General features: G+C 39.5%; 1 protein-coding gene across 4 annotated transcripts in view; it reads left to right on the forward strand.

Moving 5' to 3' along the window:
* The window catches only part of LOC116993471 (kinesin-like protein KIF16B), a 154842-nt gene that overhangs the window by 53417 nt on the left and 76534 nt on the right, over window positions 1-24891 (forward strand). For all 4 annotated transcript variants that reach the window (XM_033054085.2, XM_033054086.1, XM_033054088.1 and 1 more), the window contains exons 13-17: window positions 12491-12610; window positions 13163-13214; window positions 14375-14512; window positions 18958-19040; window positions 19223-19311. In XM_033054085.2, the coding sequence (XP_032909976.1) occupies window positions 12491-12610; window positions 13163-13214; window positions 14375-14512; window positions 18958-19040; window positions 19223-19311 (482 nt within the window). The remainder of the gene's footprint in view (window positions 1-12490; window positions 12611-13162; window positions 13215-14374; window positions 14513-18957; window positions 19041-19222; window positions 19312-24891) is intronic.

Here is a 24891-nt window from a genome sequence, read left to right on the forward strand (position 1 = left end):
CTGTCACATAACCAAGAATTATCTGTGTGGAAGATGAGAAGCAGATAGTTTCAGTTTTCTGATGTTCATTTGGATTGTTAATTGGCCCATATAAGAAAGCACAGATTTGGTTGCATATCTCAACTTTGTAAGGAAAGCTTTTTCCATTGAAAAGTGCAACTGATAATGTGGTAAATGTGAAGCCATGCTTTGGAGAAGCTGAAATGTAGATGTTTGAAGTGCCTAGCTGGTTTACAGAAGTCTGCCTGCCATTTGCCTCTGTCAACAGTCTTTAATTATGTGATCACCTTGCTCTGCCTTATTATTTCTTTCTCTGGTTTCAGTCAGTGGAGAGATGGCTGCAAAATTCAGCATGGACTTGTGGAAGGAAGGAGGCCATGGTCTGATTGACCTTGATGGGTTCCAGTGGTACAGTCTTATATAGGGAACATAACAGAAAGGCAAAGGAGGATTTTAAGGTTAAGATTCTATTAACCCATGGAAATTGTATCTTACTGTATCCCCAAACCAGGGAAATTTGAGAGGGTTTGCTCCTGAGGAATTTTCTTTTGGCCATTTTCCTTTAAATTTGCTAGTCTCTTAAGACCTAAATTGATTAGCTGAATTTAAACAGTCATTAATACTCTTAATTGAAATATGCCTGGGAGAGAATTTGGTTATATTTCATTTTATGTTTAAATCTCTGTAGTTTTGTCTAAGTATAAGCTGCTTTACGCAGTAAATCTAAAAGTTTTATCTATGAATAAAATAACATATTTAAAAGTTAAATGCCATAGATTACTTTTGGTAAACTAATATCAAAGTTTGTCCTGGTTTCAACAAGTAGCTTTTGTTTACCAGTGATCTTGTTGGTCTTAATGCACCTGTCACCTTGTTTCCGTTAGGAAAGGTTGTATTGTACATGTTAAATTCAAGGTTATTTCTGTGTCACAAAGTCCTTTTTGGCAGCATTTTTGAAAGAGATTTTTCATGCGCTCCTGATAGTTTACAATGATGAAGCATTTAAATGAATATTTCAAACATCTTTTTGTTCAAATGGTTAGATTTAGACTCACTGTGAGGTCTTCTTTAACTTCTGAAATGATGGAACTTGGTGTCCTGTATGCCTCAAAGCTTAGGAATGAAAGAGGGGATCTGCTCTCCATCTGTTATGGCTGGTAATATTCACTTGCCTTATAACTCATTAGAAAGTGCTCTATTTTACACTTTATCAGTGCATTAATCCTTTATATTGAGGTAATTTATATAGTGGAATGAATCACCTCCAGTATATCCACAGTTTTGAGGTGCAGTAGTACCTGTTAGGAGTCACTGAGAATTCAGGTGAGAGACAAGGCTGCCATGATAGACAGCATTTGGACACTCATGTTTTCAAGTCTCAGTAAAGTTTTAAAAATAACATAAAGCTTTTTCACTGAAAAAATAAAACTTGCCTTATTATACTATGCAAATATAACAAGTGCCATACCTCCTTTGGAGAACACGACTTCCTCTTTTATTGTTTTAGATTAGCAAACAAAAGTATTTCCCTGAAGGTTTTTGTCAGAAAGCAAAAAAGAGTGACAGCTATCCAAGTTAAGGTTCAGATCAGTTAGCAAACTACAATTGTCACTGGTTGCTTCTTGAGCTTTGCATTTTTTCCCTAAAAGTACAGCAGGTTTGTGTCTTTCAAGGAGGCCTTATTTTCTGTTGGTATTGGCAAAGCTGTGCTAGTTCATTTTCATGGACTCAATGGGCCCTAAATTTAAAAAATACTCGAAGGTGGCAAAACTGCAATCTGCCCAGAATGCCATAATGTATTGTAGTCTAGATCACATAGTACAGTGCAAGAGATTCCTCCCTTCTGAATTTTTTATATTCAGTTTTTACCAAACATACAAAAAAAGTGATGGGAACTTTATCCTTCAGTCAATATTTGGGATGTCTCTCTTGGCTATGAAATATGATTTCCTTATTCTTTTTTTTTTAATTAGATATGATAATTCTTTTGACCTTGATATTAGGAACTGATGCCAGATTAAAGATATCTCATTACAGATTTTATTTAAGCTTTTATTTAATTTATTTTTAAAAGACACTTCCCTTTGATTCATATGGTACCTATTTCCTGTGACTATATTTCTGGATTTATACTCTTGTCATCCTGTCCTTTCCCCTTATTTTGTGTTTATCCTCTTTTTCAGCCTACCTTTTTAAAGGGTGCTGTGATCTTGTTAGGCATCTGTACGTGTGATTCATTGTTGTCTATATTTGAAATTGAGGTCATTGTACTGCAATTACAGCTGAAGCATTTGGTATCCTCTTATGTTGTCCTTTAAAGCAGTTTAATTACTGTACTGGGCTGTTGCAAGTTAGAATGATTTGTTCATTTTTGCTTCATTATTAAAATTGTGAAATGAACTGTAGTTTCATTACATGTAATATAAGGACAAGGGCATTTCCTGTGTATCTTCTGGCTTTCAATCCTTTTACTAGAAATTAAATTTAGAGAATTCAAACTAATTGACAGTATACTCTGTATAATTATGCAATTTTTATATCTGTATTTTATATGCTTATCTTGTATAGTATTAATGATAGAATTGGAGTATATTTTTAGATGAGATCTATTTCACTGGAATTTGAATAAAGGGAAGACATTTTCTTAGGAAAAGTTCAGTTTCCCCAGCTGAGTTTACCTGCTTTACAAAAGAATCGTAACAAAAATCCTGGTCACTTTATGATGGACAACCAGTTGCTAATGCTATTTGTGTCATCTTAACGCACCAATTATTTTATGCTTTGGGTACACAAAATCAAACTGATAGTTTTTAAAGGGCACTTTATCCTGTCTTTTTGTAGCATCCTCAAATGTTTGTCTTGAGATGAAATGGAATATATTTTTTATGATTTCTGACCTTTTAATAGGCCTTTAATTTGCATTAAAAGCGTCACCTAAGTGACAACTTGTATTTTCTTTAACTGACCTAGTACAACCTAGCACATAATGTCTGGGAAAAAAGGTAAGGTGATTATACCTTCACCAGTTTCTAGAAAAGTAGTTATGAACTCTGTTCTCAAAATAAAACAAATGAAAAATAATTTGCTAAAATATTACCCTGTGGAACTAAACATTTAAAGCTAAAAGCAAATGTTAAATTCAGAACTGTTGCTCTGACTTATGTTTGTTATGCTGAAGTAAATTGTAGACGGAGTCAAAAACTTGACTGATACTGCCTTCTGAACAGCTTAAATTTGCTGGGGTAGTGAGGAAAATTTAATTTGCTTTTCTTGAGAAGACTTCTTTGAAATGGTGTCTTTTTTTCTGCCATGTCTTTCAAAATCATAACTCCCTGTTTATCTCTTGGGTTTTAAATAGTAATTTCCTATTTAATGAATATCATGTTGTCTGTAGTCTGTAATTTTTTCTTGAGCTGGCTGATCCTGATTTTTCTAGTCGGTGTGTGCTGGACCTGTGGTTCCTGCTAGAAACAGCATGGGACTGGTTCTCATCTTGGTGGATGTTGATGGAACATTTGACCCTGGGATGTATAGGAAACTATTTCCTTATTTATGTAGAGTAGAAGTAAGGATAAAAATATAATAAAAATAAATATACAGAGGATGTGATGAAAGCAGTGGTACTGGGAGGGAAGTTTGTAGTTGTAGGGGTTTTGAGGAGGTGGCCCTGGAGTACATTTTTGGGGTCAGTCATGTTTAATAGTGTCTTTAAATGCGTTAACTGGTGAAGTTCGCTCTATTAGTGCTGAGTTTTCTAGCAGAACATCTGATTGGGTAGGTCTAAGGATAACAGAAGAGTCATTGATGGAAAATAGTTCGCAATGTGAAGGAGTTAATACACTGGAAGAGGAGACTTTACTGTCACAAGATAGTATGTCTGCATGAAAGACACATGAATCTGCAAGGATTGGATAGATATTGTATGCAGTGAGTGGAAAAGAGAGGTGTACATGATGCTGGCAAAATTGTATACACACTCGGAACAGGGTGTGGAAGTTGGCAAAGAAGAAGACCTTGAGAAAGGATGTGCTAAATGCTGGGATATGGTGAGCATCATCATCTCCTGGGGGGAAATGCTTGGAGTTTGGTGTAGTTATAACCACAGTAAGGAGAATCCACTGCTGGCAGTATCAGTGAATAAAGACTGGAAAAGGAAAATTATTATTTCAACTAAATGTCGATAGTGATGCAAAGTTCATGAGTATAAACTGGCTATTACCAAGTTCAGACCAAATGTTTGAAATAATTTTACGTTATATAATGGATGAGAGCCTGAGTGTAATCTATAAAATTACTTGTTATGGTGTTTGGGCACAGTACTTGTGACACAGGAGGTCACTTTTCAGCTGATTCTCCTCAGGTAGGAAAAATGTTGCTAGTGTTTCAAGCAGAGGAAGAAATTCCTCAAGTTTTCTTTAATTACAGAAACAATCAAATCAGCATTCTTGTGTTTTGTGGGGCTTACTGGCAGCTTTACTAATTTTTTGCTACATTTGCCTCTTAATACTGTGAATGCGACTTCAGTAGTTGACTGTCGTCTTTATAAATACAATAATTAGCATGCAATGCAGTTGAAAATTCAGAGGAGTATTCAATCTGTTTATGTAGCATTTTGAGAAGAATTATATCTAGAATTATTCAGATAATTTATGTAAATATAAACAGAGGTCTGTCTGCAGTGTATTCCTCTTATATCCTGCTATTTTTAATCCATTCAAAGCCTGCATTAGGACTATACCACTCAAATGATGGGAATAAGCTCCATGTAGGTGAGTTATGATTTATTCAGCTGCACTCAATTTTGGAGTATAAAACAGGACAAACAGATAGCAATCCTTCTCCAGAAAACACCCTGTGCTTTCTGTGTCAGTGATTGTTGAAGTTAGGAAACCCCAGGCGATACCCTGTGCCTTTGTCCACAAGTACCTCTTCTCCTTTTCTCGCCTTTTTTCCAGGAAATTTCTTGCAGCCATGTCAGTTATTGGTGACTGCAGTGTCCTTGTATTTAACAACAAGGGGTTGTTTTTTCATTTTGAACTCCTGACGATCAATTTTCTTTTCTACTTCCTCATATAAGAAACATCAAGTGAGCAGTGCTTGTTTGGGAATTTCCTCCCTTGGGTTTTTTTGCACGTTCATTGCAGTCCTGCCTGCCAATTGTCTGAGGCTTGCCCCGCACCCTGTTAACTCCTTAGCAGGGAAAGCCTGAGACAACAGCATGAACTAGAGTAAAAGATACAAAAGAGGCTTTTTTCTCCCTGGGGGTTCCAATGTTTATTTCTTCAGGGTGTCCAGGAGGCAAAAGAGGAAGATCCCCAAGGACAGGGATCTTTTCTAGGGTCAGGAAGAGGCGGGGGGAATTGGCATCCTGCCAATAGGACAAGGCAGAGGAGTTAGGTTGCATGCCAGAGAGGTTTGTCCTCACCCACCACTTCTGCCCAGTAGACTTCAGGTGATTTTCCATCTACTGTGACTTCTTTGGAACGGGAATGGCCTGGGCGAGGATTTGCCCCTCGAACAGGTAAAATGGTGGTTGAGGGCAGGGTACCAGGAGAATGAGGCAGGAGATGCTTCCCTTCATGGTCATGGGAGCCACCTCAGTTCTCCGGGGGTGTGTGTGCTGTGTCCCCAGTAACAAAATACTCACTGTCCAGTTCCATATGCAATAATGTCACGTCCAGTGAAGTGTTAGACAGGTCCACTGTAATAACTCTCCAATCTGCTGACCTGAAATGAAAACCTTTTATAGTTATAAGCCTTAAACGACCACGAGGCTGCCAAACCTTGTTAATTGAACATTTGACATTTATGTTGTCTTGGATCCCCACACCCTTTGTCCCATCCTCCCCCTTTGTTTTGAAGAGAGAGGCTTTTACCACTGTGGAACCTGCTGTATTTATATCTGCGCGTTATGGTATCAAGGGCGGGCGCATGCTGTAAACCTAGTTTTTTTGTTTGTTTGTCTTCTTCTGTTTCTGGTTGTGTGGACAGTCTCTGGTGAAATGTCCTGGCTTCTTGCACTGGAAGCAGGTGATATGCTGCAGCTGCTGTGGTGGCACCAGTTGCTTCCTTGGTCCTGGTGTTACAGCTGCTGCAGGCTTTGGTTGTGCCAGTCCTGGGTTCCTCTCTGGTGCACTGAACAGTTCTGCTTTTCTGGCACAGGCTTCAATCATCTGTGATAGACTAGGTGGTGGCTCGAGGGGAAGGCTAAGTATAACCCTGCGGCAGGCTTCATTAGCATTCCTCTGAGCCATCTCCTTGATCAATTCAGCTTGGACCACTGGGTCTGGCACCTGTCTTTCCACCTGCACACGAAGTTGATCTACAAATTGCAAGAACTTCTCGGAGGAAAACTGTTTAATATTAACATATCTACCTTTAACTTCAACATAGTGAGCTGGTTGAAGGCCTTTTCTGCAACATTACAGATCTTGTCCGAAACAGACTTGGTTAATACCCATGTTTGTTTTTCTGGGCAGTGCCATTTGCCTTCTCCACATAAATGTTCATGTGTAATATCATTATCATCCTCATCTTTTGCACTATTAGGGCTTTGTTGCAGCTGTTGCAGAAGCACTCTTAAAGATCTTTTCCATATGTTTTCCCACAGATCATGCTCTGGGGGAGTTAACAGACATCTGAACAAGTCCTTAATATCATTGGGTACCATCTCATTTGAATTAAATGTTACTCTCATCATACCCTTAAATATCTCACTGCTTCTGCCAAACTCTCTTTGGACTTTACAAATTTCCTTTTTATCTTGATAGGACTAAGGCTGATAACTTCTCTTTCCATTTCTCCTACCAAGATAAACAACTGGAGCTGCTGATGGTGTATAATCTTCTCCCAGGTTTTGACTTCCAGGGCTGGGCACCCACTGGGCCCGGGAGGCTGTCCACCCTCCCCCACCGCGGGGCACCGTCTGCCCCGCAAAGGCTGTGAGCTGGACCCTTCCCATCCCCATCCCCACCAGCACTGAACCCTGCAAGGGCTCCAACCTCCCCTCAGTTCCCATAGTAGCTTTTGAAGGGCAGGCATGTGTAGCTTGAGCAGGAGAGGGGTAGCCATGGGAATCAGGGTTGGAACTCATGGGGGCAGGGTTGCAGGGTGATGTCATGCAGGGCAGACTCCTGGAGGAGGGAGGGGACAGGGTGGCCGAGGGCAGGAATGGGAGGGGAATGGGTTGGGGGCTGGGACCAGAGGGAAGAAAGGGTTATGGGATGAGGGAGGAAACGTGTCCGCCACATGACCAGTGCCATCTTGGATCTTGCCCCTGGCCCCTTCAGGCTTAGCCACATGGCCGATGCCTTGAGAGGAAGGAAAGTCACTTTTATAGTTTTCTGAACTCTGCTCTGAAGGGAAAACAATAGGGAGAGAAGGGCACAAGGAAGAACGGCTGACAACTTGTGAAAAATCATTAGAGCTGGGGTACTGGGGAGGACTCGGGGGCCCAGAGCAACTACAGTCTAGCCGAGCGCTCTGCGGATCCCAGGGTGACCCCCAAGTCCCCTCCAGCTCTAGGTTAGAGGATTTTGGAGAAAGGGAAGGGGAATCCGGAGTGCTTTGCTTCTGCTGTCTGTTGTTTTCTGTTTGAAGTAGAAGTTTCTGAATTTGTAAGAATATGGGGAGGGATACAGAGGCTTTTTCATCTCCATTTCCCACTTTTAATGTTAATAAATCTCCAATTTTATCCCAAAATAGAACCGAATTTATATCTTCCAAATTGAGATCTGATTTTTCAACAGACAACCAGCTAGCAAAATGTACTAATTTTTTCTTAGAGATGGTAACATCTCCAGAATTTATGATTTCCCTAATCTGCTTTTAAAACAGCACAGCTACGTTACCACCTGCCGCGCCACCCGCACGCCCTGCGCCCACACGTCTGCTGAGCCCTGTGCGCCAGAGTGGCCCCGGGCCGCCTGTGCACATGCTGAGCTGGCCTCCCAGCGCCCACTGCCATGGCAAACACGTGTCACCCCCCACCACAGAGGGAGCTGCACATGTTTCGCTGCGTGGAGTTCCAAGGACCTGCCCTGCTGAACCAGGGCTGTACTCACCCTTCTCCAGCAGGTGCCAGTGGCTGTGGAAACTGTGGGATCGGTCCCCGTTCAGAAATCACTTGCCCTGGGCTGGGCAAGGTACCGATTTCATCCCTTTAAGCTGAAACTACGCTAAAAGCAGGTGGTTTTTTTGCCTTCAGGGTAATTGACATGTCCTTAGGCTTACTGAATCCCTATAATAGGACCCACAGCCACGTGTGGGGTCTCTGAAGTGAAAAGCCCCACGTTGGGACCGCCAATTGCCAATTGTCTGTGGCTCATTAGCAGGGAAAGCCTGAGACAACAGCATGAACTAGAGTAAAAGATACAAAAGAGGCTCTTTTCTCCCTAGGAGTTCCAACATTTATTTCTTCATGGTGTCCAGGAGGCAAAAGAGGAAGATCCCCAAGGACAGGGATCTTTTCTAGGGTCAGGAAGAGGCAGAGGGAATTGGCATCCTACCAATAGGACAAGGCAGAGGAGGTAGCGTCAGACCATAGGTGTTACACGCATCACAGGAGTCAAGGACCGTACCATTCTTAATACATCTTGGATAGGAAGGAAAACCAATTAAGAATTAAGAACTTCTCTGTGTGCTGCTTGCATCTATACATTTTATAGAGGACTTATGTTAGTGCCAGCCCATTGAGTATAGTCAGATGTTTTTGTGGACTCAGGATATAATAGCATATTTTCAATAAAATCAAATGCACCCAAAGCACCTGTTAACATAAGAATTTTCTCATGCATAACCTGGTTAAATATTAATGCCAAGACTTTTGCCATTGCACATTTTTGCACATAATTTTTAAAATTTGATATCATGCGGGGTTTTTTCGTAATTTAAATGTAGAAATCTGAACATCGTGCTGGCCAAGTAAATTGTCATGTTTTACTGAACATGTCTGTACAGTGTATTCTCTGGACTGTGTGCTAGCAGCTATCTGTTCAATATTTAAATAAAGGAATTGCATTTTTGCATTGGAAAGTGTGACAAAAATTGAACTCCCCTGAGAGGTTTTGTTCGCTGCAGTGCACTAATCACATATACTCTTTAATTAGTGCTGGGACAATAGCAGCATAATGTTTTCCTCTACTGTTAGATTGGTAAAGGAATGTTAAAAATGCCTTTTGGACCTACTTTTTAAAAAATTTAATTCAATATCTTGTTGGCCCAAAAAAGTGAAACTATGTGCTTCTATTTTTGTGAGTGCATTTAAGAGACTTCTTTAAAGACATCCTGTGTGTCACAGTGGTGGTCTTTATAATGGATAGTTGTATATGATGATGATGATGATGAACTTTTCAGCTCAAGTCCGCTTGATAGATTTGTTCTTTAACTGCCAGCTCATATCTCCTTTTTGAGGTGCCACTGTATCAGTTAATACAGTAAACTTAATACATCAGTATAGAAGAAGTACAGTACAGAAGAAATGAGTTTTCACAAAAGCTTTTATATCTCTCTATATAAATGTAAATGAGTTTACTGTATCAGGATATTTCTGATAGCTGAGTCAGAGCTGAATTCAAAGGGACAAGAATTTAAATATACAATATAATCCCTTTATTTTCACTTTGACGTAAAGGCATGTTTTTTTGTATTCTGCCTCAGGATTACTTTCTGAGTTTCTACTCTTCAAGTGAGTCCATTTTATCTAGCAGTTCCCAAAGAAGAAAACCTTTTGCTACTCCTAGCACAGTAACCACTTGTACCAACCAAAGTGCTCCTTTGTGGATAATACTTGGCTTGCTTGATTTTCCACAGCTTATGAACACATCTTAAATTCTGAGAGAGTATGTATACACTTTTCTGTTCAAGGATAATTCAAGCTAAGAAGCATGTGGGTACATTCAGCTTTCTTCAACTGCATCTTGAGATTTTCATAAATTTTCTGAATTAGTAATTTTTAATAGGGACAGTAACCTTTCATCCTCCTGTAATTTGAGTTATGGATTCACCGCTTAAAATTATGTGACACAGATGGAAGTGAATCAAATAGTAGATTAAACCCCATGATTTCTCTGCCTTGTAATAACTTAGAGACCTTCAATTGATTTCAAAAGAGGTCTGTCCCTGTTTTATTTCTATGCTGTCAAGGATGAAAGAGGGGCAGTTTGACTACTTCTTTTGGGCCTTTTCCTTCTCTCACTGTTAGAGAACAAAGTAATAAAGGTTTATTGGTGATTTTTCTGTGATTTCATTTTGGGGCAAACGTGTCCAATTTGGGTTTTGGATGCATCCTTGAAGAAGCTTTTGAATTTGGAATTAAATTTTAATCCAAGTAATTAAAGTTCAGGAGTTACTGCAGGTATCTGATTAAAATTCATGTTGTTTTAGTAGATTGTATCTGAAGATAAAAGCTTTTTTACAACCTGTATTAAACTAAAAAATGTTATAGTTAATCACAACTACTGTCTGCTGCATTTCTTATAAAATTTCCATTAACAGGATGCATTCTGTGTGTGAATGGTAGTCGTTTACAAAATATAATTCAAGAAACTCAATTTATATTCTTTCATTTGAGATCTGAATAAAAAAACAATCCATCTGTCTTAAATCACAATTATGCATGATTAATTTCTTATTATAGTAAGAAAGTGTTGAATATGGAAAGACTGGAAAATAAAGAATCATACTGTTTCTTTATTCTTAATTATTTGTGAGCTATTTTTCTCACCCAGTGATAATTTTTTGTCTCCTGGGATGTTTATTTTTTTCCTCTGTCAGGGACATTGGCAAATGCTTTGTTGTGCAAAATTTCCTCAAAAAATTTGTGGAAAAGATATTCAGCTTTTAATATTTTATCAATTCCGTTGGGCCGAAGGTGCTGGCAGTAACTGGTCACCAGTCATCAGGGTCTTGTCTTCATCCTTGTCATATGGGAACATTACAAATTATGTATAACATTCAGTGCTACTTAGTAAATATCTGATAGGTATTTTTGACTGAAATTGCAGTCAAAATTGAACAATTAATTAAGCTGTATTTTTTAGGTTTATGGTGTAACTCTTTTATAATATAAATGAATATCTGGATGCATTGTGAATGTCTGAGCTGCACATGAATCACAGCTTATTTTTTTCATTCTGAATGATGGAGAACTTTTTAATTCATCCATGACCAGAGTAACATTTCCCAGTTTTGTTTGTTTCTTATATGTTGTATCATCATCTCATCTTGCCCAGATGTATTCATACTTGGAATTTTTAGACAGTATCAATATAGACCTTGTTTTTTTTTCTGCAGAGAAATGAGATTTTACATCTGCTTTCATCTTTATACTTTAAAGTATAGGGGGGCAGTTGGGCAGTAGAGCAGAAAGTTCTGCAGAATTGATGGATGTGGACATTCTGAGCCTGGTGGGCCAGAAACCCTGGGAGCATCAATGAGAAATCTGAAGGATGAAGGCAAAAGGGAGGATGTGCCTTGTCTAAAATAAATCATGCAAGACTGCAGGTGCATGGATGTGGTTATGTAATGTGGTTATTGCCTGGGCAGTAAAGAATTTTACCCAAAACTCTAAGACCATATAAACTGAGCTATGTAATCAATAAATTGACTTCAGCTTCATGGATTGCCAGGACTTACCTCTTTTACATAGAAAAACACATTTGTCTTAAAAGATTGTGTGTGTATATGTGTACACATTCACAATCTCTGTTGTTGTTATCTTCCAGGCCTGGAAGACAATGGGATTCTGTTTCAATTTGAAAATTGAACTTTTAAAATACTAAAACTTATTTCAAAGCTATAATTATTTTATTTATTGCATTGACTGTTGCATATTACACCATACATTACTTTATCCAAGGCTGAAATCTCCCACTTGAAGTCCTGCTGAATGATGCTTCAACCTATGAATGGCTGTACAATGTGGCCCAAAGGAATTTTGAAGAATTGAAATTATATGCTGTGAATATTTCTTACTTTTATTTACTACTGGCAGTGCTTCTCTTACATTGCATAGTGTTTCAACTGCTTTGGTTTACTGAATTATCAGGAGTATGGGGTTTTTATTATGCAAGGTTCAGTTTATTTAAAGGACTGCTGAAGAGTTTTCAGTTTTCTGTTCTTTAGCTGTACTGAATGCTGAGGAGTTGGAAATTCTCTTTACTGGTGTGAAAGGTGGCGTGTAGCTTGCTTTGAGACAATATTGGTTTGTTACACTCTTGATTGATGTTCCTTCTCTGGTATAATTCAGCTGTTAGTCTGACTTCCTTCAAATAAGACCTTCACAGATTTCCTCAACAGCAAGCCTGGAATGCTTAACAAAAGTAAAGAAGTCACATTTAAAATGTATAAGAAAGAATTCCAAAAGAAATTCTAAAAGATTGCTCTTTCTCTCGTGTGATATTACAGAGAAATTGTTACATTAAAAGTGGCTTAGAAAGAGAAGGAAGAAGGGTATTTCATGCACATCCTAATAGACTTTTGTCCTTTATAGGAACAAACTTTGGCTCTGAGGAAAGAAGGGATAGGTGTCGTGTTAGATTCTGAACTGCCTCATCTCATTGGCATCGATGATGATCTTCTCAGTACTGGTATCATCTTGTACCACTTGAAGGTAAATACACGTCTGTGTTTCCATAGCCTTTATATGCCTTGTGATTTTTTTCCCTAGAAAAATTGCAGTATTGATTTGCTATCTATATATAGTGCTCATTACATTATTATGGCAAGAAAAGCTCTTTATGCTTCTCTGCTGTAGTAAGAAAAGCTCTTAAGTGGTTGGAAATTACAAAATTAAAGTATCTGTTAAGGTTTATCCTGACAGTCAACTGGTTAACCAGATATAGGTGTTGCATATTTTTATGTGTGTCTATTGGTTTGTTACTCATGTAGTTATAAAGCTTGACCTTAAAATCTAAATTTAGATGGTCTCAAAACTACAAAGGTGGTTCTTTGCTGGACAGTTGAAACTTGAATTTTCTTACAATATTGTAAAATAAAGACTGTGAAGGCATTCTGAAAATGCTACATGATTCCTTTTTTTCATGTGTGTTTAAATATATATTTCATTCAGGTTACCCTGAGAAAGTGGAAGGATAAATTATATTCTTGTGGGGGAGATAAGGAGATTCCAACTGGAAATAATGTGTGTTTCTCTCTTAATTAGGAGGGCCAAACATATGTTGGCCGAGAAGATGCTATAACAGAACAGGATATTGGTATGGAATTTGGCATTTTTATATTCTTCTTCCAGTATCCTAATATGTGAACTAAGCTTCCTGTGTTTTTTTCCCTTTTTAAGTTAGTTGTTTTGTGTTTTGCGTATTGTAATTTTTAGAAAATCTGAAAACTGAATTGCATGGGATTTCCTTCCAAGAGCTTGACTTCTAGCATAGCTTGTGGGCTTTAAGTCTGTTCATATACTTGTTACTAATTTATTTCTTACTTTTCTTGAAACAACATCCTGTAAAAATACTGTTCTTTTTCATATGGCACCTGTTGCAATTACTGCAAAATCATTTTCTTAACCTTTGTAGAATGACAGCATTGTTATACTATTATGTGTAAGATAATCTTGGAACCTCAGATTTGAGTTTTAAAAAAGTTCTGAAAATTGGTAAAAATCTACTGGTTTTTCTGTTGATTTCTTACCAATGCAACTAGATGCCAGATCTAGCCTGTTCTATAACATAATCTTTACATAAATTCCTAGTAGGCAGTTTCATTAAGTAAACTGCATCCTTTAATTCTTGGGTGAGAATCAGAGTCACATAACTTGATTTGGTATATTTTTGTGGGTCAGAAGCCTGGTGATGCCTTGTGTTATTGAACAATACACATAATCACACATTATTTGAAGAAAAAATGGAAAGTAGCATAACTGATTGATGAAGTTCTGAATGTCATAGGACATAAGAACTTTACTTCAGCCGTCCTTTTGTCTACAATAGCATCTTATATCCTTATATCACATTTCAGATTAAATCTGATTGCCTTAAGGTCTGCAAGTTTGTATTATTTCCTCATGAAACTGGTCGAGGAATCTCTTTCTACAAATATGTGAATTGTACTTCTCTGGTTTTATAGGAAAGAAAGGAGCATTTACTAGCCAGGCATCAAAGCACAGGACTAAAGAGCATCACACACACAAAAAACCAATGCAAAACCAACCCAGCACATTTCTTTCCACTAGAATAAAACAATAAATATTTAGGGCATGCAGTATGTGATAAAGGAAGGAAGAAAACATTGTCCAAAATAGAGTGAAAATACACTTTCTGATACGTAGTGCAATGTGTTGTTAATAAATTATTATTAGCATTTTAATCTTACTAATTGTGAGGAGTCTAATTATGTTATCTTATTTCTTTGTGTTTAGTTCTTCACGGCCTTGATCTGGAAAGTGAGCATTGCGTCTTTGAAAATCTCAATGGTACTGTGACCCTCATCCCACTGAATGGAGCACAGTGTTCTGTGAATGGTATTCAGATCACAGAACCCACACACCTCAACCAAGGTATTACTTAGCCTAATGTTGTTTTTCAGGCAGTCTCTTTGCTTCTTCCTGACAGAACACTGAAAAAAATCCGCACGTATATAAAGGGATTATTGTTTAATTAGTTTTAATTTCATTTCTTCTGAACTACAATAAAAAACCACTAGGAAAACCCCATAGTGGTTTTTTTTGTCAAAGAATTGCCATGTGGTGAAAAGAGAATTCTTTATTAATTTCTACCACTTCTGTCTTGGTTTGAAACACAGGTGTCTGCCAAGGAAGGCAGGAACATCCCTTAGGATGGAAAATGTTTACAGTTCTTTACTGTGTATAGGTGCCAAGGCAAACAAAAACAACAAACAGCACCAACACCAAACAGCAGTCCCAGACTCTCTCTATTGGCACTTTCCCCTTGGAAAATTTACCTTTTCCCCGCAAGAACCAGCTGGACCATTTTCCTGTGAGAACCAGGAGCTGCACTCCTTTTCCCCCGCCAAATTATTTGGTATCTCTGCCCCTCCAAGAGAAACCATCAGACAAGAGAAGTGCAACCAGTGCCCTTCTCCCCTGAGCTTAGCAACTTCTTTTGTCTCTCCTAAGTACTGGTCATTACATTTTCTTAGCAACAAAATGGAAGAAAATTCTTTAAGAGAAAGAAACAAAAGGGAAAGTCTTAAACCCCAGCAAGTTCATAATCTTGGTTATGATTTGATAGTTACCCTTTGATTCTGTTTGTTTTTACACAAAGTGAAATCCATGCCAGATTGCTGTAATGCTAAGAAAAAGAATATAGATCTCCACAGGACTAAAATAATACCAGAGACATCCCTGCCCCTCTCCCCAGGTTTCAGGTTGGTCCTGCTTAATACTACTGCCAAATTCTCTTGTACAGTAGGAGATTGAGCTGGAGTATCTGTTTGCTGCAGCTATAGGAAATGACAAAAAAGGGGAGGCTAACCCTTAGGATGTTTGAGAATTTCAATTTTAATGTATAGACTTTAAAATCTGGAGATTAAAAAGCAACTGGGACAGCTGGGAACAAAGATACTTTGTTTTGGTCTGGAAAGGACTGACTGACAAGTGAGCAGGAGAGCTTCTCAATGTTTGATCTTCCAGAAGCACCCAATATCTTTCCTTTTTTTTAGCGTGCCTATTTTGTCATGCAGAATGAGAGGCATATGTTCTTGTTTCTATTATGGATAAGGAAAAAAAGAAAAAAAGCCCAGCCCACTTGGTCTTAGGTTTGAGTAAATCTAATGTGTAAATTCTTACCAACAGAAACATTGACATTAATAGCAAATAACACTGTAAACAATAAAAATTGAGTTGTGATGAATCATCTTTATCCTGCTGCATTTTACAGGCAGAAAATGTTCAGTGTGCTTCAGAAGAAAGGAGGAATTTGGATGCTATTTCCTTCTTTCAGATGCATATTACAACTGGATTTTTGTACTGCTAAAAGTGGAAACATGACTTTTTTCCCTCACGAATGTCTTCAGACAAAAATTTGCAACTCAAGGGGGAAAGAGTTGCTAAGTTGTAAAAAACAGCTGCCTAAGCTGACCTTTTGTGTGTGTAAGGAGACTGAGTCTGAGAGAAAGGTGGCAACTGTGACATTAAGTGTGCAAAACTGATCAAATCACTAGTTTAAGGACTTGTGTGCAATCCATTTATCCCAGCTGTGTTAGCATTTAGTCTCACAGCATGAGTTGCCAAGGTCCTTAAATACCCATTTTTAGGTATCACTGATTAACTGCTGATATATTTAAATGTTTCCGTTCATCATTAATAGCTGTTCATTTGAAAATATGTTAAATTTTTAGACCATCATGGAGTTTAAAAATAATAAGAGGCATGATAATTAATTGCCACTTCCTTCTATGGATTTCTTTGATCATTTGTGAATTCTGGCTAATGTGGTGTTTTTGTAAGTGTAACTGAGCTAACAATATTTTTTTACTCATAAGAATATATGGAAGGATTTCTGAAGGTAACTGAGTTAATATTCACAATTATAGTTTGTCATTTACCTAGAACAAGTTTTCAGGGTTTTGGGCCAAACTGCCAACCCTTCTGTAATTAAAAGAGAAGTCTACGAGTTATTTGAATGACACGTCATTTAGGAGTGACTCTCTTGTGCTTCCTGTTAAGTGTCTTTCTCCTGCCTTCCTTGAAATTTATGAAGTTAGGGACACATATCTGTAGCTTTTAGTTCTGAAAATGTCATTAATTTATTTACGTTGCTTCCACCTAATGAAATGGTCACAAATGTTTGCAATTAATTTTTTTTTTTTCACTTGAAAGTAACTGAAGGAATTTCATACAGATTTATGAAAGGTACAGTAATTTCACGAATACAAGCCGCACCAATTTGACCAAAATTTTGGTGGAAACCCGGAAGTGCGGCCAATATTCCGGGGCGGCTAATACATTAACAAAATTCTAAAAGCTGCCAACACGGAAGTGAGAGCCCGCGGCAGCCCCAAGCCAAGCTGGAGCCCGGCCGGCCCCGGCTGAGGTGGGAAAGCCTGGCAGAGGCGGGGCCAGCAGTGTGGGGGGCGGGCGGCAGAGCCTGAGCCAGCAGGGCGGGGCAGGGGGGGCGCAGAGCCCGGGCCAGCAGGGCGGGGGAGCCGGGGAGAACTGGGGCTAGCAGTGCAGGGGAGCATGGCAGAAGCAGGAAGGCCGGTGGGTGGGGCTGCCTGGCAGCGGGGGAAGCCCAGCAGAATCGGGGCCAGCAGCGTAGGGGAGCCCGGCGGTGCGTGGGCATGCAGTGCCGGCCAGGGCGAGGAAACGCGGCGGCGGTGCAGATGGGAGGGGGCGGCCAGGCAGGGCGACTACGTAAACAACGCAGCGGCGACGCGGCCGGCATGCCTGCCGGCGGCGGCAGTGCCTGGCCCGCCGGCAGGGCGACTACGTAAACAACGCAGCGGCGACGCGGCCGGCATGCCTGCCAGCGGCGGCAGTGCCTGGCCCGCCGGCAGGGCGACTACGTAAACAACGCAGCGGCGACGCGGCCGGCATGCCTGCCAGCGGCGGCAGTGGCTGGCCCGCCGGCAGGGCGAGTACGTAAACGCAGCGGCGGGGCGGTGCTGACGGGAGAGGGGGGCCAGTGAGCCCGGCGGCGGCTGCAGCACCACCCAGCCGGCCCCGTCGGCAACCATGAGCAGGCCGAGCCTGCCTGGCCCCGCCCCGAGCCAGTAAAGCCCGCTATGCCGCGATCCTGTTACTAATTGGCCAGTTTGTGAAAGCTGCGCACGGATTCTCGCTACGAACGAAAGTGCGGCTAATATTCGGGGTGCGGCTTATCTATTGACAAAGACAGCAACATTGTCGAGGCACCGGGGGTGCGGCTTATAATCCGTGCGGCTTGTATTCGTGAAACTACTGTAATTATTTTTGAGATTTTACTGAGGCAAACTGCAAATGTGATCCAAAAATGAGGTGTAGTGTAGAAAGCAAGAAGTGATTGTAGAGCTTTTTGCCATTTATTTGTTAAGACTGGATCACCTAATTTGAGTTGATTAAGCTGATTTAAGAGAAGCATTCCTTGCTACGGACATCATGTCATTATCAGATGGTAAGAATTTGTAGTGATGAGTTTAATTGCAGTTTTTTCATACTGTGAGTGTAATGAAGTCCTTTTTCTTTTTATAAATGCTTTGTACCGACTGACAGATAAATGCTTGATTCTGAGGTGCTGAATTTGGAAGACTTCCATGTTATGACAGTAGTGAGACATCACTGACAGTATACTTCTTAGTAGGGAAGTATTAATCTTGGTACCATTGTCTTTAAAATATGATAAGAATTGCTCAGAATCTCTTTATTTGTGACCTTAACTGATTAAATACAGTAATAGATGTGCATTGAGCAATATGAATTATTCAAGATTCTTCCATCAGAAAGTAGCTGTTGGATGTTATAGTCTAATAATTCTGTTTTGAATAACAGTAAACTTTAGTGTTCCACATGAAGAAGAAAAATGTTATAGTACAAATAATGGAAATCTGGAGCTTTTAGTGTAGTTGGATTCAAACCTGACTGGAGATCAGTAGCAGATGGACAAGTTTGTTCTTGGTCACATTTATGTTAAATCTGCATCTGCTGGTAGCTTCCAAAGTATCACTGTTGAAGAGTATATAGATCAAATTGGGGCAGCTGCTTCCTCTCCCTATGTTTATTCTTTAACTGAACTCCATGAACATGATTGACCTTGAGTCAGCCATTCATGCAGTGTGTGAACATGTGTGAGTTTCGTTTTTGTTTAAGTAGGAAGAGGAAGGAATCCACTGTATGCATCAGTTAAGGTAGCTATGACTATGCATGGTTATACACTTGTCAGAATGCATTTTCATTTTGTTCTTGCTTAATGGAAGTCTTTGCTTACGTGTTACATGTCTGAAAAATTACATGGTATTTGCGGCTGCAGAATGCTGTCAGTTAGTGGTGTGTGTTTTTCTCATCAGGTGCTGTTATCTTACTTGGAAGAACCAACATGTTTCGTTTTAACCACCCTAAAGAAGCTGCTAAGCTAAGGGAGAAAAGAAAGGTGAGACTAAATGAGAGTTTGGTAAATGTAAACCTTTTCACAGTTTTATTTGTAGTAGAGACATGCCTTGATTGTTGTATGATGCCTTTTATCATTTGCTTCATGTACTTTAGTCAATATTTCATCAAAGTAAGAGTTTGTAGAAACTTGTCTAATACTTTTATTTTATGGTCTGTTGTTAGAGTGGACTACTGTCTTCCTTCAGTTTGTCTATGACTGATCTTTCTAAATCTTGTGAGAATCTGTCAGCAGTTATGCTTTATAATCCAGGGTGAGTATATTCTAAAATACAGTTGTTATAATTTAAATCATTCTTCATTTTAGCTGTTTAAAATGTACCAGAAGCATTATGACTAAAGCAGTTCAGCAAAATAACGACATGAAAGAATTTATGTTTGTATTTTCTTCAGAATTACAAGTTAACTATTTTTTCTAAGAAAAATGCATTTTGAACTGAAAATTAAGATTTCTTGAGTTCATATAATACCAATACAAGCATAAAAAGGCTGAGAAAATAATGTCTTGTGTTCTCTGCCAGTACCTCTGGGAAAATGGCCGAATTAAAATATGGAAGAAAGTTTTATTATGCAGTTACAATGACATAGAATGCTTATGGTAGAAAAACTGTTTTTAGTGATTTTTCCACTGTTCCTAAAGCAACTTTCAGAGAACTGATGGTGTTTTGTTCTAATTTTTTTTCCATAACAAGGGCCTGTGTTTTGAGTATGAGATGAGGCAATTTAACTACCTATGTGCTTTTGAAAAATTGACTGGGAATTGAATTATATCGTTGGATAGTGCAGCTTTATTCTGAAGTTTTACTTGGGAATCTCTCTTTATCCTTTAGAATTTAGGAAGATTTGACAGGTGATAATAATAACTTCTAGTTAAACAATGTCTGAAATACAGGGAGTGTGTTTAATAACTCCTTTAAATGTGGCTGTTACTCTTTTGCTACTGAGCTACTTACGGAGATCTCACGATGGTGAACTAGGTGCTAATAAATTACAGTAATTTCACTATTACAAGCCGCACGGAGTATAAGCCGCATTTCCGGTGTGTCGGCAACGTTGATGTCCTTGTCAATAAAAAAGCCACACCCGATTATTAGCCGCACTTTCATTTGCGGCGAACTTTCACAAAGTCGTCATTTAGTAACAGAATCACGGGATCGCCGGGGCTTACTGACAGGTGCCGACCTTGGAAACATTATTTCCAAGTGAAAAAAGACACAGACCATAGCTGCGGCAGTGTACCCTGCAAGTTTTATTTACAAGCTGAAAAAGACATGAACAGTAGTGTGATCATTTTGTGAGCATTCCCAACAGATCCACGTTTCCTTCAAACAGCTTCTCAGCCACGCGGGCATGGCCCGGCCCGGCCCGGCCCCTCCCCTCCCCTGATCTGCGCGAGCACAGCCAGCCACGCAGCCGCACAAGACTGAAAACACTTTAAAAAGTACAGAGAAATATCACACACTTTTATCAAACTGCTGAGGTAACACCCCCCGCCTCTCAGTAACGCCACCATCCACAGGCAGGCAATAAACTGTTCTCTGATTGATTCATCGTCGGAACACTGGGAAACCATGGATTTCAAACCATTTTGGCTCGGGACAGGACCGGCACAGTACCGGGTAAGGGCAGATATCACATTTTTGTTAATGTACTAGCTGCCCCGGAGTACTAGCCGCACTTCCGGGTTTCCACCAAAACTTTGGTCAAAATGGTGCGGCTTGTAATCGTGAAATTACTGTACATTCTATTTTCAGATAGGGATAGTATAGAATGTAAAAAAACCCCAAAGTATAAGTATACTTTTCTATTTCTTCATCTTTTCAAATAATTGAATCTAAAAATTTTCAGTGACAGTTGTTAGTATTATCTTTTCTGTGAGTTGGGGAAAGTTCCTGGCTGTTGTTACCTCTGGTTATTGGTGAGCTATCCTGGGCTTTTCTCTGACTGATAATGTTATTGTACTATAATATTGTTATGAATATTTACTTTATACTGGATACTACTGACCTTAACTCTGCAGTTGGTATAGAGTAGGGCAGATTGTTTCAGCCTTGCCTCACTAGTCCCTCAGATTTACAGCAAAATATAATGGCATGGCCAAGGCCCAGTTGAAGGTGTGCTTTAAAATTATTTCCCAGCTGAAGCAGTCTAATTGTCTTCAGATATTACCAAATCCCTGCCTTACAGAAGGGATTTTTCTTATAAAATCTACTTATTAAAAAAAGAGAAAAAAAAAGAAAAAAGAGAGAGAGTCTGGAGAGTTACTTGATTGTCTCTGATGGAGTAGATTGCTAGTTCTTATTTTTTTCCCTTGTCAGTTTGCATCCTGCTTTGCTTTTCTGGAAATCAAACAGTATGGATAATACTATTAGATTGTCAATGTATGCAGCATTTTTTCAAAACACTGCCATTTTTCCCATTTAACGCTTCTTGTAAATTTTCCTTTCTTGGGTGTGATTGTGAGAGTACACTTGCTCTTGAAATTGAGAGTAAGTTTAGGTGAAATATTCATAATATTCCGTGTTTTATTAAGCTAAAAACTATAAGCAAAGGGTCAATTATTGATATTCTCCCCCTAGTCTGCATTCAGTTAATATTTGTGAACTGTCCTGAAGGAATAGATATTTTTTCCTGCTTAATTTGTGAACACAAGAAAGGATTTTGCTTAAGGCTCATAATGCATAAGGAAGGCCAGGTCGCTTGTTTGTGAGCAATAAAATCTATTTGAAGTTGTTCTGTACTTGCTGTAATGTGCTTTTGTTTTTCTGAGGGAGGAAGCTTCTGAATCATAGAATCTTTTGGGTTGGAAAGTGTAGCAGCAGAAACAGCAGCACCTGTTTCTTCCTGCACCATGCTGAATCTTTACTGCACACAGCTCATATTTGTATGGTAATGGCTAGTGTACATGTCCATCAAAACTTTCTTCTATAACCATGTTTACGTACTTGTCTCCTGGGTAAAGAACAATTTCTCATGGGTAAGAGTCTTTCTTCTCACAGGTGCAATCTGTTCCCACAGGAATGGATTGATATGCTAGCTGATTCTCACTGTTGCAATTCCTTTCTCATGGGACTTTATCAGGCAAGCTGTTACCTATACTTAGTGACAAGGCCTGAACCATGATTTTGTAAGGCCTTTCTTTTGTAAGGTTTTATCTAAATGTGATAGGAAGGGATCTTTAAAAGTCCTACCTAATTCCTACCTCCCTGCCATGAGCAGGGACATCTTCAGCTAAACCAGGTTGCTCAGAGTCCCATCCAGCCTGACCTTAAATATTTCCAGGCACAAGGCATCCACCATCTCTCTGGGTAATTTAAATTTGTACCACCTTAATTTTAAAACACTTCTTTAAATCTATTTTGAATCTACCTTGTTTTAGTGTAACACCTTTACCACTTGACCTATTGCAGCAGCTCTGCTGTAAAATCTGTCCCCATCCCCATTCAAGTACTGAAAGGATGAAGTGAGCTCTCCCTAGAGCCTTCTCTTCTCCAGGATGAACAACCCTAGTTCTCAGTTTGGCTGCATGGAAGAGGTGCCCAGCTCTCTGAGCATCTTTGTGGCCCTCAACTTTCTTCAATGTCCTTGGTGTGCTGGGACCCCAGAATTGGGCACAGCACTCCAGGTAGGGTCTCATCCAAGCAGAGCCTCCCTGGATCACTATGCGTGCTGCTTTGGATGCAGCCCAGGACACACTTCCTATAATTGATACCATACCTAAGAATATACATGGTTCATGCTGTGTGGAGGTGAATGTTGTCCTAATAGATCAGTGATTTAAAAAAAACAAACGTCTGCGTGTCCCGTTCCCCCACCCTCCCCAAAAAAACCAAAAACAAAACAAAACAACTCCCTGCAAAAAACTCCAAACCTCAAATGTTACTGTTCTGTCTGTTTTTTTACGGCTGCAAAGACAGGTAGAAGAAAGCACCTTCTGTAATTGATACATCTTTATGGACAGCAATTAGGCAACAGCAGCTTTTCAGCTTAGGCTGGAGTACCCTGACAATTTTAAATTTATTTATGTTGATGCTAATGCTGTTTTTCAAACATCTCCTCTTGAAACAGCAGAGGAATTTTTCTGATTGTGTGGTGAGGTTGTCACAAAGAGATAGTTGTTCAGAAGGCATTATTATTTTAAGGGTAACAGGGTTAAATATGTTTTGAATAAAGCAGACTCCAAACTCTCCACTTCCAGTTAAGAATACTGCCAATATGTACTACAGTGATTTTTCTTCTTAGTGATGACTACGTAGAGCCTGGATGAAACCTTCGATAAATCACATCTCTGATTATCAAAGGGCAGGGTAATTGTACCCAGGAAGTGTAGTGGAGCATCTTGCATTCTAGAAAAGTGCCAAATAACCTATATGAAATCTAGTTTGTTGGGGATTGTTTATTTGTTTGTTTTATCAGGAGTAATGCTATGACCCTTTCCTGCAGCAGATTGTAGTATCACTTTCTCTCAGTATAAGTTGTCCTGCTGACCACCAGTGCAGTCCAGGATTCAGTAGCTGACCCTTCGGGGTTTTTTCTATGCAGATTTTGTGACTGACTAGCATTTTACCTGTTGTTAATTTAGCCTTTTCCTCCAGTTTCATTATTAACAATCTAAAGAAGTTGCTAAATTTGCAATTTTTCTAAGTTGCAATAAAGATTCTGGTGAGATTCAGCATCTTTAGCAGTCAATGGCAGAAGAGCCTGTGGGGTATTATCTTCAGTTGTGAAAGCAGCATGATGGATCTTGCTTACTGTATCTTTTCCATGTGGAAACCAGCATTGTCCTTAATAGTGTTTTCAGATGGATGGTCTTTTCTTGTGTGTGCCTTTTTGTCTGTTGATTTCCCATATGTGGGAAACAAACTTGTTGCATATAATCTTGGCTTAATGTGCAAAATTCTTTGCTCTGCTTCTTCACAGTCTTTGTCTTTAATCTAGTGTCATGGAACACTTCTTCAGATAATAATTTTTGGATAAAATGGAATTTTGCATGTAGATTTATGCAGAAGATTTCATTTGTGGACCTTTTTTGACTGCATTATACTGTGACTGTAAAATTGCTGATGAGAAACCTTGTCTTGGGTCTGTGTCATGGGTTTATATCCTAATCTGGTTATTAAAGTTCTTAGAAATTCCTCTGCTGAATTAATGTGCAAACGAGACCATATGCCAGTGACAACAGTATGGGTTTTATTTGATAGTAAATATGAGAGAAAGGAAGAAATAGAAAAGAGGTGGTGGGGAACAGCAAGGGCTTGACAGAGACAGAATAACGAAAATTTCACCATTCCATGGATCCCAACGATGCTCTGTTGATCCTCTCCAGCTGGTCTTCTTGGTGGTGGAGGTCCTCCCAAAAGGCATAGGATCCAGTGAGTTAATATATGCTCAGGCTAGGTAGGAAAACCCAGGCATTTCCCTGGTGGGGGGAGTTTGCTTCAGGAATGACTCTGGTGGGGCACTTTGGGGGTATTTGATGGATTATGACCCTCCCTCAGCTGCCTGCCATGTGAATGTCCCATGGATGTGGCCTGTGAGGCTGGGGATTCCACAGCTGGGCCAGTTTGTGTAAGGGAGGATGGGTGTTCACTGCTTCTAACGAGAAGTTACACCTGAAACCTCCTCCACCCTCCCCGCTCCCCCGCATAATTTTGGGAGGGAGTCTGTGTAAACCTGGCTTCTGCAGGCTGTGGTCTCTCCCACCCCAAACTCAGCCAGGGAAAAATCTTTGCTGCATTTGGCTTTCTTATGGGTGTATTCCTCTCCTTCAGTTTGGCTTGTTTTTTCCTAGGTCTGAGATGACTGAAGAATAGGTTTTCCCTTTATCTAATCTT

The sequence above is a fragment of the Catharus ustulatus genome, chromosome 3, assembly GCF_009819885.2.
Source record: "Catharus ustulatus isolate bCatUst1 chromosome 3, bCatUst1.pri.v2, whole genome shotgun sequence".
In the NCBI taxonomy this organism is placed as follows: domain Eukaryota; kingdom Metazoa; phylum Chordata; class Aves; order Passeriformes; family Turdidae; genus Catharus; species Catharus ustulatus.